General features: G+C 40.2%; 1 protein-coding gene across 3 annotated transcripts in view; it reads left to right on the top strand.

Annotated features, from left to right (window-relative positions):
* pde8a (phosphodiesterase 8A) overlaps nucleotides 1-11,574 on the top strand; it is a 51,945-nt gene extending 40,371 nt beyond the window's left edge. For all 3 annotated transcript variants that reach the window (XM_074619878.1, XM_074619886.1, XM_074619897.1), the window contains 8 exons: nucleotides 3,246-3,294; nucleotides 3,406-3,541; nucleotides 3,624-3,822; nucleotides 5,583-5,800; nucleotides 6,661-6,793; nucleotides 7,715-7,879; nucleotides 8,022-8,151; nucleotides 9,399-11,574. In XM_074619878.1, coding sequence (XP_074475979.1) covers nucleotides 3,246-3,294; nucleotides 3,406-3,541; nucleotides 3,624-3,822; nucleotides 5,583-5,800; nucleotides 6,661-6,793; nucleotides 7,715-7,879; nucleotides 8,022-8,151; nucleotides 9,399-9,505 — 1,137 coding nt within the window. In that variant the 3' untranslated portion in view covers nucleotides 9,506-11,574. The remainder of the gene's footprint in view (nucleotides 1-3,245; nucleotides 3,295-3,405; nucleotides 3,542-3,623; nucleotides 3,823-5,582; nucleotides 5,801-6,660; nucleotides 6,794-7,714; nucleotides 7,880-8,021; nucleotides 8,152-9,398) is intronic.
* The last annotated feature ends 871 nt before the right edge of the window (nucleotides 11,575-12,445 follow it).

Here is a 12,445-nt window from a genome sequence, read left to right as displayed (position 1 = left end):
AGAGAGTCAGGAGTGTCTGTGGACTTTTGTTTTTTTGTGAGGATTTCTGTTCATATTTGGGGGAGGGAGAGAGACACAGACAGAGAGATTAACAGACAGCAACGGTGAAGTACAGAAGTAGAAAGAGTGCCAAGTTGGCAGTCTTGGCAACAACCCCAGAGGAAGTGTTAGATTGTCCTTTGTGCTCCTGTAGGCTGGAGAGGAAAGCCCACCCCACCCTCTCCACCCCCCTGCCTCTCTCTCTCTCTCTCTCTCTCTGCACACATGCACACAGTCACACTCACATGAACCTCTTCCTCTCGACTCCGCAGGCCTGGAAACATCCTGTTCTTTGGATCAGATGAATAAGCATGGCTTTACTTATACATGTACACTCTGGATACGCAGAGGCAGAGAGGCATTACACATAGTCCTTCCCTAGAAAGATTTGTTCTGCATAAGTGATAAAGGCTGATGAAACCAGAAAAGCATGAGGCGTGAGTTCAGGTTTAGTTATTTATGTATGGTCATATTGGTTTATGAGGTGTCTGCCTGGTTGCATATGTATTTGTGTGTGTTTGTTACGGCGAGGTCTGAACTCAGAAGACGCGGCGAACATTAAGAGAAGAGCTGTCATCTTTCTGGGGAGAAAGTCTTAAAATAACCAGTGTGTACAGAGGCAGCGCCACCATGAGACAATGCTCAGGTCAAAGATGAGCCAGTGTCCTCTTCCTTTTTCACTTGTGAAGTAAACATTTCACTCTGCGACACACACCCATGTACTTACTAACGCCCATTATACTGTATATATATCTTACACCAGAATGACTGGGTGATATAGGCCTGTCATCTTCATAGCTGACATGTGGCAACACATTTTATGTGAGAGAAGTGAAAGCCTTAATGTCCCCAATGTTTTATTTGAATGTTTTTTTAATCTTTTAACATTTTCATGACATGCAATAGCCTGAGGGTATAGTTTTATACTACATAACATTACATTTTAGTTCATGATTTCATTGTAGCATCTTGTCACAGTTATTCTTTGAGAGACACATTTAAACAATATCTATTTATTTGATAAACTGTAATGCAGTGGTTGTTGCTAACATTAAACAAGAAGAGTCTACAGCACGGGTAGGCAACGTTAGGCACGGTCGCCACAATTGGCACGTGGTAGATTAACCAATGGCACACTAGCAATAAGTGTGATAAGAGTGTTTTTTGGAAATGTTGATGTGCCCTCTCATTGGCATGTCAAATTACCTCTTTCATAGCCATTGGCAGCTGCGCGGCCTGTTATTTCCGATAGTTTGATTCTTTTTTTTCCCCCACCCGCATTCTGCGAAAGTCCCCCCCTACTCTCTCTCTCACTCTTCACAAAATTTGTTAAGTTTATTGCTGATGAACAAGATTGGTGGAAGGTCGTTGAGTGAATGATTTAAACTCAGATGTGGATGTTATCATAAGGATGGCAGCTTTCGTGTATAGAGCTGTCATATAGAATTACAATGTCCTGATTATGGGAGCATGCTAACATGTGCCAATTGGCACTAAACACAAAGGCCAATGCCAATCTTGTTAGCTTTGCTGGTATTTGGTCATTAGCCAAAGTATTGGACAATTAATTAGACCTGATATGATGGCACTAGAGGAAGGAGTTAAGGGGTCAACAAAGGTATTTCTATTCACCCTGCGAGGAACATGAATGAACCGGATTTCATTCCATGTTGAGATATTTCACTCAAAACCACAAATGTCAACTTCTTGGTGGCGCTAGAGGAAAAATCAGGTGATCTTTATTGCAAAAACTTGCACAAATTCTCGCGAGACTAGCTGCCCGACGACCTATCCTAACCTTAACTATTCAAGGTCAATGCTTAGCCTTAACCATTTAAGGTCAATGCCTAACCTTAACCATCTCGCAAGAGTTTCACAATTTGCGGGTTACCTTCTAGACACGACCGGTTTCATCCTCTGAGGACGAGGAATGCCTGCAAGAACTTTCATCCATTTGATAGTTCTTTTATCTGGGAAGTCGATTGGTCAACCGACTGACTGTTTTTAGCCGCACCGCTAGTCTGGCTAAAAATAGCTTGATCAATCTTTCCTTTCCCAATTCTTAACACGTAGTGTATTATCCACAGCCGATAGTCCCAGAAGAGCCGGATCATTATACTTGTAACCACTGAGAAGCAGCGTTTGATTATTCGGGTGATGAAGTGTTACCCCACTGATGAGCCCCATTTGCTGTCCCAGCATGCAGCGCTGCCCAGAGGAAGACAAATGTCATAATGGAATAATTTACTGTAGATTATCTGACATGTGTACATAAATTATCACGGTGTCATTTCTGACACAACTATTACAGTTCATAAATATGGTAATGATTTCCTAAACTGCATATTGGTTTCATTAATAAGCTCGGCTTGGCTACCTCATCCCTCCGCTCCCTCTGTGTGTGCTCGTGGGAGGGGACGCTATGAGGTGTCAACATAACATAGCCTCCAAAACATTGTGTCATAGAACAGATGAAAAGCTCATAGTTAGTATACTTAAAGTGTTAATATGGAAAATCTGTGTCTTTGTTTCCTCTTATTTGTGTTACTGTTGTAATCTGTTATGCTCTCGCTTCAGTGAAAACATTGTAAAAATGTAGCAACAAGACATTCAGTCACTTTGACATATGATAAATACAGATATTAATTGTTCCATTTGCTGGGAAAATCATTTGAAAAGAGATTCTAGTCATGGTTCAAGGATTTTTGGCTACTTAGAAATGTTAAAAACAAACAAAAATGACAACTTAGTTGTATGTAAATCTTAATCTGTCCAGATACTCCTGGTGCTCTTGAGGTTTTCAAAAAGGGATAATGTTTCCTTATCTAGTTTTATAGATAGGAATTCCCCTGACTTGTGGCTTAATCTGGGCATCATTCATCTTGTTTTGTGGGTCAATGAAACATCTTTGATGGTTGATACCCATGTGCAAGTCACAGTAACGTGACTGGTCTCACCCAGCTTGCTTTCGGTGCTCCTAGCAGCTTAATTTAGCACAGATGACTTTTATATCAGATCTGATGTCAGAGTAAATGTCTCATAGCATCCAAACAATTTCACTGTCCAAATTTATTTTGAAGGCCCATGCAGTTCTTTTGATGCTGGTGCTCCAAACACTGAGCTGCTGTTCAAATAGGATGATTGATGCAGTCGTTTTTTTTTACACTTACAACCTCCCTGACACTTTCTTACTTTCTTCTTCTCAGGATGGTTTACGCAGATTGTCAGGAAATGAATACATCTTGGCCACAAACAGTAAGTTTACATAAAGCATACAGGAGGGACGATGCTGCGTTTTAGATCTTTATTTTTTCCAGCTCTCTTTATCTGAATACTTCCTTTCTTGTGCCTTCCTTTTTATCACAGAGCCCCACCATATGCCCAGCCACCTGGCAACTCCTCTGTCTTTAAATGACATCCCCCCTCGTATCGCCCAGACCATGGAGAACGAGGACTCCTGGGAATTTGACATCGTCAACTTGGAGGCTGCAACCATGAAACGGTGAGGCAACAACAGAGTTAAGGGCTATCAAAGGAACCTGAGATGAGTTTATGTTAAACTACCATGCCGAATCCTCCCGCAGGCCTTTGACCTACTTGGGCATGAAGATCTTTTCCCGATTTGGGGTCTGCGAGTACCTGAACTGCCCCGAGGCCACTTTGCGCTCCTGGCTACAAGTGATTGAAGCTAACTACCACTCCAGTAACTCCTACCACAACTCTTCTCATGCAGCTGATGTCCTGCACGCAACGGCCTATTTTCTCGGCAAGGAGAGGGTCAAGGTAAATTAAGAAATAATAATAAAGAACAATGTTTTAAAACTACATGCCAAACTTGCAAAACATACCACAAGCTTTGCTTTCAGAATGTTGCAGCTGGTACATAGTTTAGGTTTAATATGTGGTTTGTCTATTTGTCTTTTTAGTTTTATGTGATATTGAACTAAATATCTTTGGTTTTGGAACTTTTTTTTGGACTAAACAAGCAATTTAAAGAGGTCACCTTGGTTTCTAGGATGTTGTGATTGCCATTCCCCAATATGTATTACTATTAATAGATACTTTGTGAATCAAACGGTTTAAGCAATTAATTGAAATTATTGACAAATGAATTGATAATGAAAATAATCATTAGTTGCAGCTTTATTACCCATTATTAGCTTTTCTCAGGGAAGCTCTTGAAATAAGTCTCAGATCACTTAGCTGTTATTTAATGAAATATATGAATTAAGTTGCAGTGTTAACTCTGTTGTTACAGTTTCTATAGTGGGATCGGTGTGATACCAATCCCATTAATTCCCAATTAATGCATTTTTCCTGCTTTTTCCTCTGTGTTTGGTCAGTATGCTGCACAAATGCTCACTTCTTTACATGCCTTTTTATTTTATCCTTGCAATATGTTGAAGCCACTCTGCCCATGGAGCACTGTTAACAACTGCTATTTCAAAGTAAACGCTGCAAACAAAAGACGCCTCCTAAATACTTGAATTTTCTGGATAAGTTTGATTTTGAGAGAAAACAAGATGACAGAACTGGTAGTTCATGAGAAGATCTGAAACTACATGGCAGTTACTGATTTTAGCATTAGCGTGTGTTCGAGGCTGCCATTCTTTTGTTTACAAGTGTTCACTACTGCTTTGGTTGTGGGCCCAAAGACCTACGGTATGTAGATGTTGGGATGTTTTACTATCAGGCGCAGCTCTCGACTCAGTCTTGAGCGTCGGGTGTCCCGTCTGTGCCGACGTTATTCAAGAGAGTCGTGGTTTCGGCCCAAGTGTGTCAGTGGCTCAGTAACCGGTTGAGGCCGTGCACCGGCTAAGCTGATTACCAAACTGTCTATTTCTGATCTCACCGGAGTGATCTTTCATTGGCTTAGCCAGTGAGCTGTGAAGTTACATCACCCAAATGAATCCCTGGAAATCTACAGACAGGTTAGCAGGTCTGTTCTGTTGCAAATTAATTTAGAAATGAGGAATTATTTTGAAGATCTCTTTTTCTATACTTATACTTTTTAATCAATTTTATTATCAACTATTTCTGTTAAATTAATATTTTAAAAGGATTGCTTCAAAATTAGGTTGAAAATTTGATTAGAAAAACTACAATGTTCTATACACATTCAACAGAATGAGGGATTCTCTGTATTTGCTTGATCTAGTGCTTCATTATAGCTGTATAATGCTGTATATAAATATAGTATATTGACATTTTACGATCAGCCAGATGTGTTTGGTATCTTGGGAAAGCTTGGGATCCCCTGTAGATGCAGCAAAATGAAGTGAACATTAAATATTTTTGTCCTAATAATAAATCACGACTGCTTTTCACAATGTAGAGCTACTTCTTGGTTCAACCTGCAGGCTAAACTGGATGCACGTCACAGTTGTGTTGATAGCGGGATGTGACATGTCTAGTGAATGTAGTAGAAGGTTATAGTGTGCCAACTTCTGGCCTATAGTTTATCATTCAGAACTATTGACCAAGGTGGTAATATGATAAAGTTAATTTTAATGCCCCAGAATCTGTTCAATCTGCCCCAACAGCAAAGTTTGGATCCCATCGACGAGGTGGCTGCCCTGATTGCTGCTACTGTGCACGACGTGGACCACCCCGGCCGCACCAACAGCTTCCTGTGCAACGCAGGAAGCGAGCTGGCCATCCTCTACAATGACACCGCTGTGCTAGAGAGCCACCATGCAGCACTGGCCTTCCAGATCACTACAAGAGATGATAAGTGCAACATCTTTAAAAACATCGAAAGGTAGGAGATTCATCACACGAGAAATAGGTCACCCCAAAAAATGGAAGTTTTCATTATCTGTTGATGTCTTGACTGCTCACAGGATCACCAAACACAAAACTAAACTTAGTCATTCTCCTAAACTATTGAAGTTAAGTGGATGTAGAAGTCTGTAGCTACAAGTCTTAAAATACCTGTCAATACAAAGACCTCAAGTAGTCTAATTCAACCGTGAATCAAATAAGTGCATTAACCTCAGTGTCTCCAAAAGAGCTAAACTAACTTAAGATTTTACTCACACAGGCTAGATAATTACTATATTTTTTATTTTGGGCTGAACTATTCCTTTAATTTACCCCAAATGAGATGAATTTGCTGACTTTTGTGCCTAAATTTGATTTAAGCGATTGCACTTGAAACCCAGTTGTATGAACATGTTTTGCAAACTCTGCTTTACTAGATAAACAATATACAGAATATTTGTATATGTCAATTACGAAAAATTACGAAAATTCAAATTGTATGTATTGTAAAAAAAATGGCTTGTGATGCAGACATCACCTGAAGCATCATAAGGGGATAAGCTAAGTCTGCATCATGTGCCAATGAAAGCAATACTGTGTGTGTGTTGACAGCGGCGGGGTAGTAATGTGATTTGAGTCCCAAAGCAGAATAGCTCACATGTGCTGGTCCCCTCAGAGGGGGAAGGTGAACAAAGCATCCATTCATCGCCACTGTCACTGCAGTCAGAAGGGGAAAACTGTTCACACGGGTTTCCATGCTATTTACCACACTGTCATCTCACTCGCTCTGTTTTCTCTTCTTCTTCTTCTCTCTCTCTCTCTCTCTCTCTCTCTCTCTCTCTCTCTCTCTCTCTCTAGGAACGAATATCGAACATTACGACAGGCCATCATTGATATGGTGCTCGCAACTGAGATGACCAAACACTTTGAACATGTCAACAAATTTGTCAACAGCATCAACAAGCCACTGGCTGCTCTGGAGGAGAATGGGGTGAGATTAAAAACACTTTTAAGTGTTTTTTTTCTATTTCGTACCTGTATAGAAATAGTGGTTCTAATTTTAGCTTCTTTTTTTTTTTAATAGATCAGCGTTGTGTGTCAGAGCAGGAGATACACACAGGAGCATTCACACACTAGATAAACACAACTATTGTAATCTCATTCTGTTGCAGGATCACACTCAGTCCAACAGCAACAATAGTTTTAAGAGCTTGAGAGATGATGATACTGGTTCAGGGGACGTGTGGCCTGTTGTTGCCTGTATGGGCACAGATATCTTTGTGGGGAGAGAATTTTACAACTTGGTACCATCTTTCTCGTCTGTGTGTGGAATGCTCAACACAGACATTTAAAAGTCGTCTTGCCCTTTAAAGGCAGAAAAGAGTTGATTCGTCCCTGAATTCTGATACTGAATATAGCCACTTTCAGAACATTTAAGTGTTTGATGTAAATTGTAATGGAGTTGAAGTTTAGTTGATTAAAAAAAAGAATAAGCTATTTGTGTCACATATGCTTTCATTCAGTTGACCTCGAGACTTAAATAAAACAGAGACCTCATTCATCTCCTCTTAACAAAATAGACCTTCTGTACTTTGCTTAACATAATTGTCATTGAATTGAATCTTGAAACGTACAGTGGGCTGCAAATCATGTGACTGCACGAACCATGCTGCGCTCTTTTACATGCAAGTGTTGCAGGAGCCCGTAATGAACACGCGCTGAATACAGGCTCTCCTTCTCCATAAAGAAAACCTTTATCTTGTGCACAGACACAGTCAGTTATTTTTGAAGTTGTTGAGCTGCTGTGTGTGTGTGTGTGTGCGCTGTAATGGGCTTTCTTTTTTTCCACTAATAAGTAGAAATTGAGTTGTCTCCGTGCTAATGGTCTGCTTCTGCTTTTTTTGTTTTTTAGGGAAACAATGATGAGGAATCTGCCAAAAGCATTCTGACATCCCCTGAGAATCGCATCCTCGTCAAGCGGATGCTGATTAAGTGTGCAGACATCTCCAATCCATGCCGGCCTCTGGAGCTCTGTATAGAATGGGCCGGGCGCATCTCAGAGGAGTATTTTGCACAGGTAATTAGAAAAAATATAACGTGGTGTTGATGGTATGGGGAGATGGATCCAGCAGGCAGCAGCTGCACTGTGTTTTTTTTTTTTTTATAATTCATGTATTTATTGTATGTGATGATCACGTGTGCTGTCGTCTCTGGTGCAGACGGACGAGGAGAAGAGGCAAGGTCTACCGGTGGTCATGCCTGTGTTTGACAGAAACACGTGTAGCATCCCAAAGTCCCAGATTTCCTTCATAGACTACTTCATTACGGACATGTTTGATGCATGGGATGGTAAGACTGCACAGCATGATGCAAACACTAGAGACACATACCACTGTAAATCTGCATAATTAGATGTATTTGTTGTCAACAGGGAGTCTTATTGAGATCAACTCTTTTTAAGAGAGACTTGTGTACAATAGTGGCATAGACAAACACAATTCAAGCTGTCAAATTAGCAACTGAATTTAAGTATCATTATCCTTTCACAAAAATACTTTTATACCTACATGTGTGCTAAATCTGAGGGATGCACTGATTTCATACACCGGACCAGTATCAATACAGATACTGACAGGGGCACACTTCATTTCCTGCATTCTGGGGAATTTTATGCACCTATTTCTGCCAAGTTATGGTGGAAAAGTCTTTAGTTATGGGGGACAATTCAAAAATATTAACAAAAATATATGGTGCTGTAAGGCTCTGTCATTCTGTATTGCTTCAAATATTTATTCTCCTGGAGATAAACTTTTCTCATTTATTGTTATCCCGTCTTATATTATACTGCATGCAAATAACTGCATGATTTTTGCCCAAAACTGCATGTGATTATCATAAAGTGGGCATGTCTGTAAAGGGGAGACTCGTGGGTACCCATAGAACCCATTTTCACTCACATATCTTGAGGTCAGAGGTCAAGGGACCCCTTTGAAAATCGCCATGCATTATTTAGCCTCCTTTCGACAAGCTAGCATGACATAATTGTTACCAATAGATTTCTTAGGTTTTCTAGTTTCATATGATGCCAATATCTTCACCAGCATTGAGATTGTGCCCGCTAAAGCCTCGTAAGGACAGTAATGTTGGCCTCAGAGGGTTAGATAATTATTTTTTTGTGGTGCTAAGATGATATTTAGGTGTGCTTGAGCACCCCTAAAAAGAGTCTAAAATCGCCCCTTGGATACTGACCTTTTCAAGCATACTGGGAAATTGAAACTCAAAATTATCAAGTCACTGTGGGCCACCAACTCTGTTGCAGCCATAGCAATGTGTGTTACCTTAAGATGAATCCAACACACAGGATACATACAGGTTATACATGTTTTAATTTGGGAAAAGAGACCCGCTGGTATCAGATCGGTACTCGGTATCGGCAGATATCCTGAGTTTAGGTAAAAGAGAGAAAAAGTTGGATTTGTGCATTCCTACTAAGTCTTTCACAAAAAATATATAAGTGAAACAGTGGTGTTGATTTGAAAAACACACCACACCGTCTTTAAAAACAAAAGGTTCAACTTCTTTTGTTGTCTCTCCAGCTTTTGCAGACCTCCCCAATCTTATGCAGCACTTGGACAACAACTTCAAGTACTGGAAAGGCCTGGATGAGAGGAAGCTGCACAGCCTGCGACCGCCTCCGGAGTAGGCGCTGCCGTGTTCAGCCCTGGGACTCTGCGGTCCGGGGCAGCCCTCCTCTCTCCTGCTGGGGCGTCTTTCTCCCTGCCAGCCCAGCCAGCCAAAGGGCCTCCTCGCCTTCACTCTCCTGCTTCTGTAGCACGCCGAGCGTCCACATGTCCGTCCATACAGAAACCACAGAAGGACTTCCTGACGGGCAGTTGCAGCAGTAACATTGCTGGCTTTAGAGAACTGTGACAAACAGACACGGACACACAGCATCCTTATGAACTTCTCGTGCCTCAGGCATTCGCAGTGTAGCTGGTCAAGTGACATGACTGAGAGAGGGTCCTTACAGGCCTCCTGGCAAAGCATCCGTCCCCTAATTACCACGTGGGCCCTCCTGTCTGCCTGTGAAGTTGCTGTTTGAGTAAAAACTGCCTGTTTACTGAAGGAGCGAGCAACACTTGAGGAGTGGCCTGGATATGAAGGTGCCCAATCCACGACAGGCCATATAATCACCTTTGACCTCCATCCCTGTGCTCGCAGCAAGGCAGGACTGCTCCTTCTGCCCCTGGAGGCCACACCATGAAAGAACACTCCACTGCTTTTTTTTTTTTTTTTGTTGGTAATATTTTCATGTGTCCTTCAGAAACACATCCGAGTTGACACGTAGCTGTCATATCAGACATGCGGGAGGGGATGCTTTCGTTTTGGGTCAGGGAGTGGATCTTTAGGCCACTGCTGAGAGACAAAAACCTCAACATCATGATCATAGGTAACTAATTACAGATGATTTGGTATGTTCATTTTTCCTAGCTGTTCCATATTTTCTATATTCAAATTCATAAATGAATTAGTTGATGAATAAGAACAAAATGAATTTCAAAAAGAGAGAGAAAAGCCAAAGCTGATGAAGACAAATACTACTATAACTCTCAAAAATTCACAATTATTATTCATATGAAGCATTACCATATTAAACATTTTTATTTTCTTATCAAAAGTACAGTACCAGTTTGAATGAACACTTTTGTATTGCACTGTAAACAATATTAGAAATGTCTACGTCTCAGTGATTTGTCCAGGGATGGGATGTTGCATTGTAGAATAAGCTGTTATTGTTGATCATCAGGAGTGTGCGTGCGTGCGTGTGTATGTGTGTGTGTGTGTGTGTGTGTGTGTGTGTGTGTGTGTGTGTGTGTGTGTGTGTGTGTGTGTGTGTGTACGTATGGGTGCGTGTGTGTGTGTGTACGTGTGGGTGCGTTTGGGTTGTAGGTGTGGGTGCGTGGGTGTATTCATTGTTGCAACAATCCCTTACTCTTGGTTTAATGCTGTAAACCGCTTGACATTTGACAACAGCAGAAATATGTGAAAACATTTTGGACTTGAAAATTTTTTCTCCCAGAAATTTTTGTATCTGGTTTATCCTACTGAAAAGACTGCCTTATTTTATACAATATTTATACAGTACATCCCACTGTGCAACTGCAACGGACATCTGGAGTTTTTATTATAACATGGTCAGAAGGTTATGTTCAAGTAAATCTCAATATTTTTATAGACAATGAATTTTACACTGGATTTGCAGCATATGAGATCAACCATTATAGCTATCTGAATACCTGTGAATTGGATGGTCACACTTGGCGTGTATACAGAGAACTAAATGGTTAAGAAGGATGTGGATCGCAGAGTTGTCTATCACTGTCTTTAAGCAGCAGTCTCCTAGAGGCCAGCTTGCATTGATTTTTGATCAAACATCATTCTATTTTGGCCACTTGTCCAACATCCTTATGCACAGACCCAGGGAACGGCTTTGTGTTCAAGGCTAGTTTCAGATTAGGATACTAATATATGTTAAAGATTGTTGCTTATTAAGAATATTTCCTCTTTAAACAGTATATAAATGCCATAACAGCTAAGCAAATGATGGTTAATAAGATGTATTGACCACAGTTATCTTTGTTTCTCTCTTATGACAGAATTGTACACTCAATCAGGGGATTTGTTTGTTCCTTCTGATTCACATCTTGGTCTGAAGGCACGGAAAAAAATTTAGAAACTATTCAATGAAAAATAAAATAATGTCAATTATAAGTTTGCAGTCTATTTCCTGCAATGATTCAACATCTGTCCTCTTACTTGTGTCATCTTTCTCTGTCTTCTCATTCTTTATTAGACAACAATATGCCTTATAAATGTATCTAATATTTGAGTCTGTCCGTCTAGCTATCTAACTACCTATTTTAATAGAAAGTTTGCAGTTTAAAGGAGGCAGAAGCTGCATCTCAAACTACATGGTAGCTGGCTCAGACATCTACTGTACCTAACATAAAAAGGACAATATAAAACAAAATTAAACTCATTTCCTTTTGCTGAGCTGGTACATCGAACGAATCCGCTTTTCTTCTTTCAGAATACCAGATTTCTACCGGAACAGGAACAAGCAGTAAGAACAGTCTTCTTCATCTCTTCGGGATCACTCCTCATTTATCATTTAAAAAAAGTTATTTTTAAAGAACACAGTAAAGCATAACAGACTGCTTAGTGTAATGAATTGATCAACGGTTGCCTATGAATTCAACTTTTCATTTATAAGAAGAAAAATATGTTATTTCTTCTTTCAAAAGATAGATATTCTCACTTTAAGGTTAAGTTAAGGGAAAGATCAGGGTTTGGTTTAAATGACAAATTCTTCATTAAGGTCAGGAAATGATTGTTAAATGAAGACAATGTTGGCTGTTAGTAGGAAATGGGAAATAAACAATGGTCTCCCATGTCTAAATCACTTTGTTGCTTTCGATCTACCATAACCTCCTCCCTTCAAGGTTTTGCGTTACTAAAGATGTCATTCAACTTCCAAATTCATTCCTGGCAAACGAGTCAATTGACACTGCTGCAACATAGGTTGTTTTAAGCATTTGAACGAACAAATACTTTAATTTTTCATTAATTTATAGTCCGGTTT

The sequence above is a fragment of the Sebastes fasciatus genome, chromosome 2 (genome assembly GCF_043250625.1).
Source record: "Sebastes fasciatus isolate fSebFas1 chromosome 2, fSebFas1.pri, whole genome shotgun sequence".
Lineage (NCBI taxonomy): Eukaryota > Metazoa > Chordata > Actinopteri > Perciformes > Sebastidae > Sebastes > Sebastes fasciatus.
This window is presented reverse-complemented; position numbering and strand designations above follow the sequence as displayed.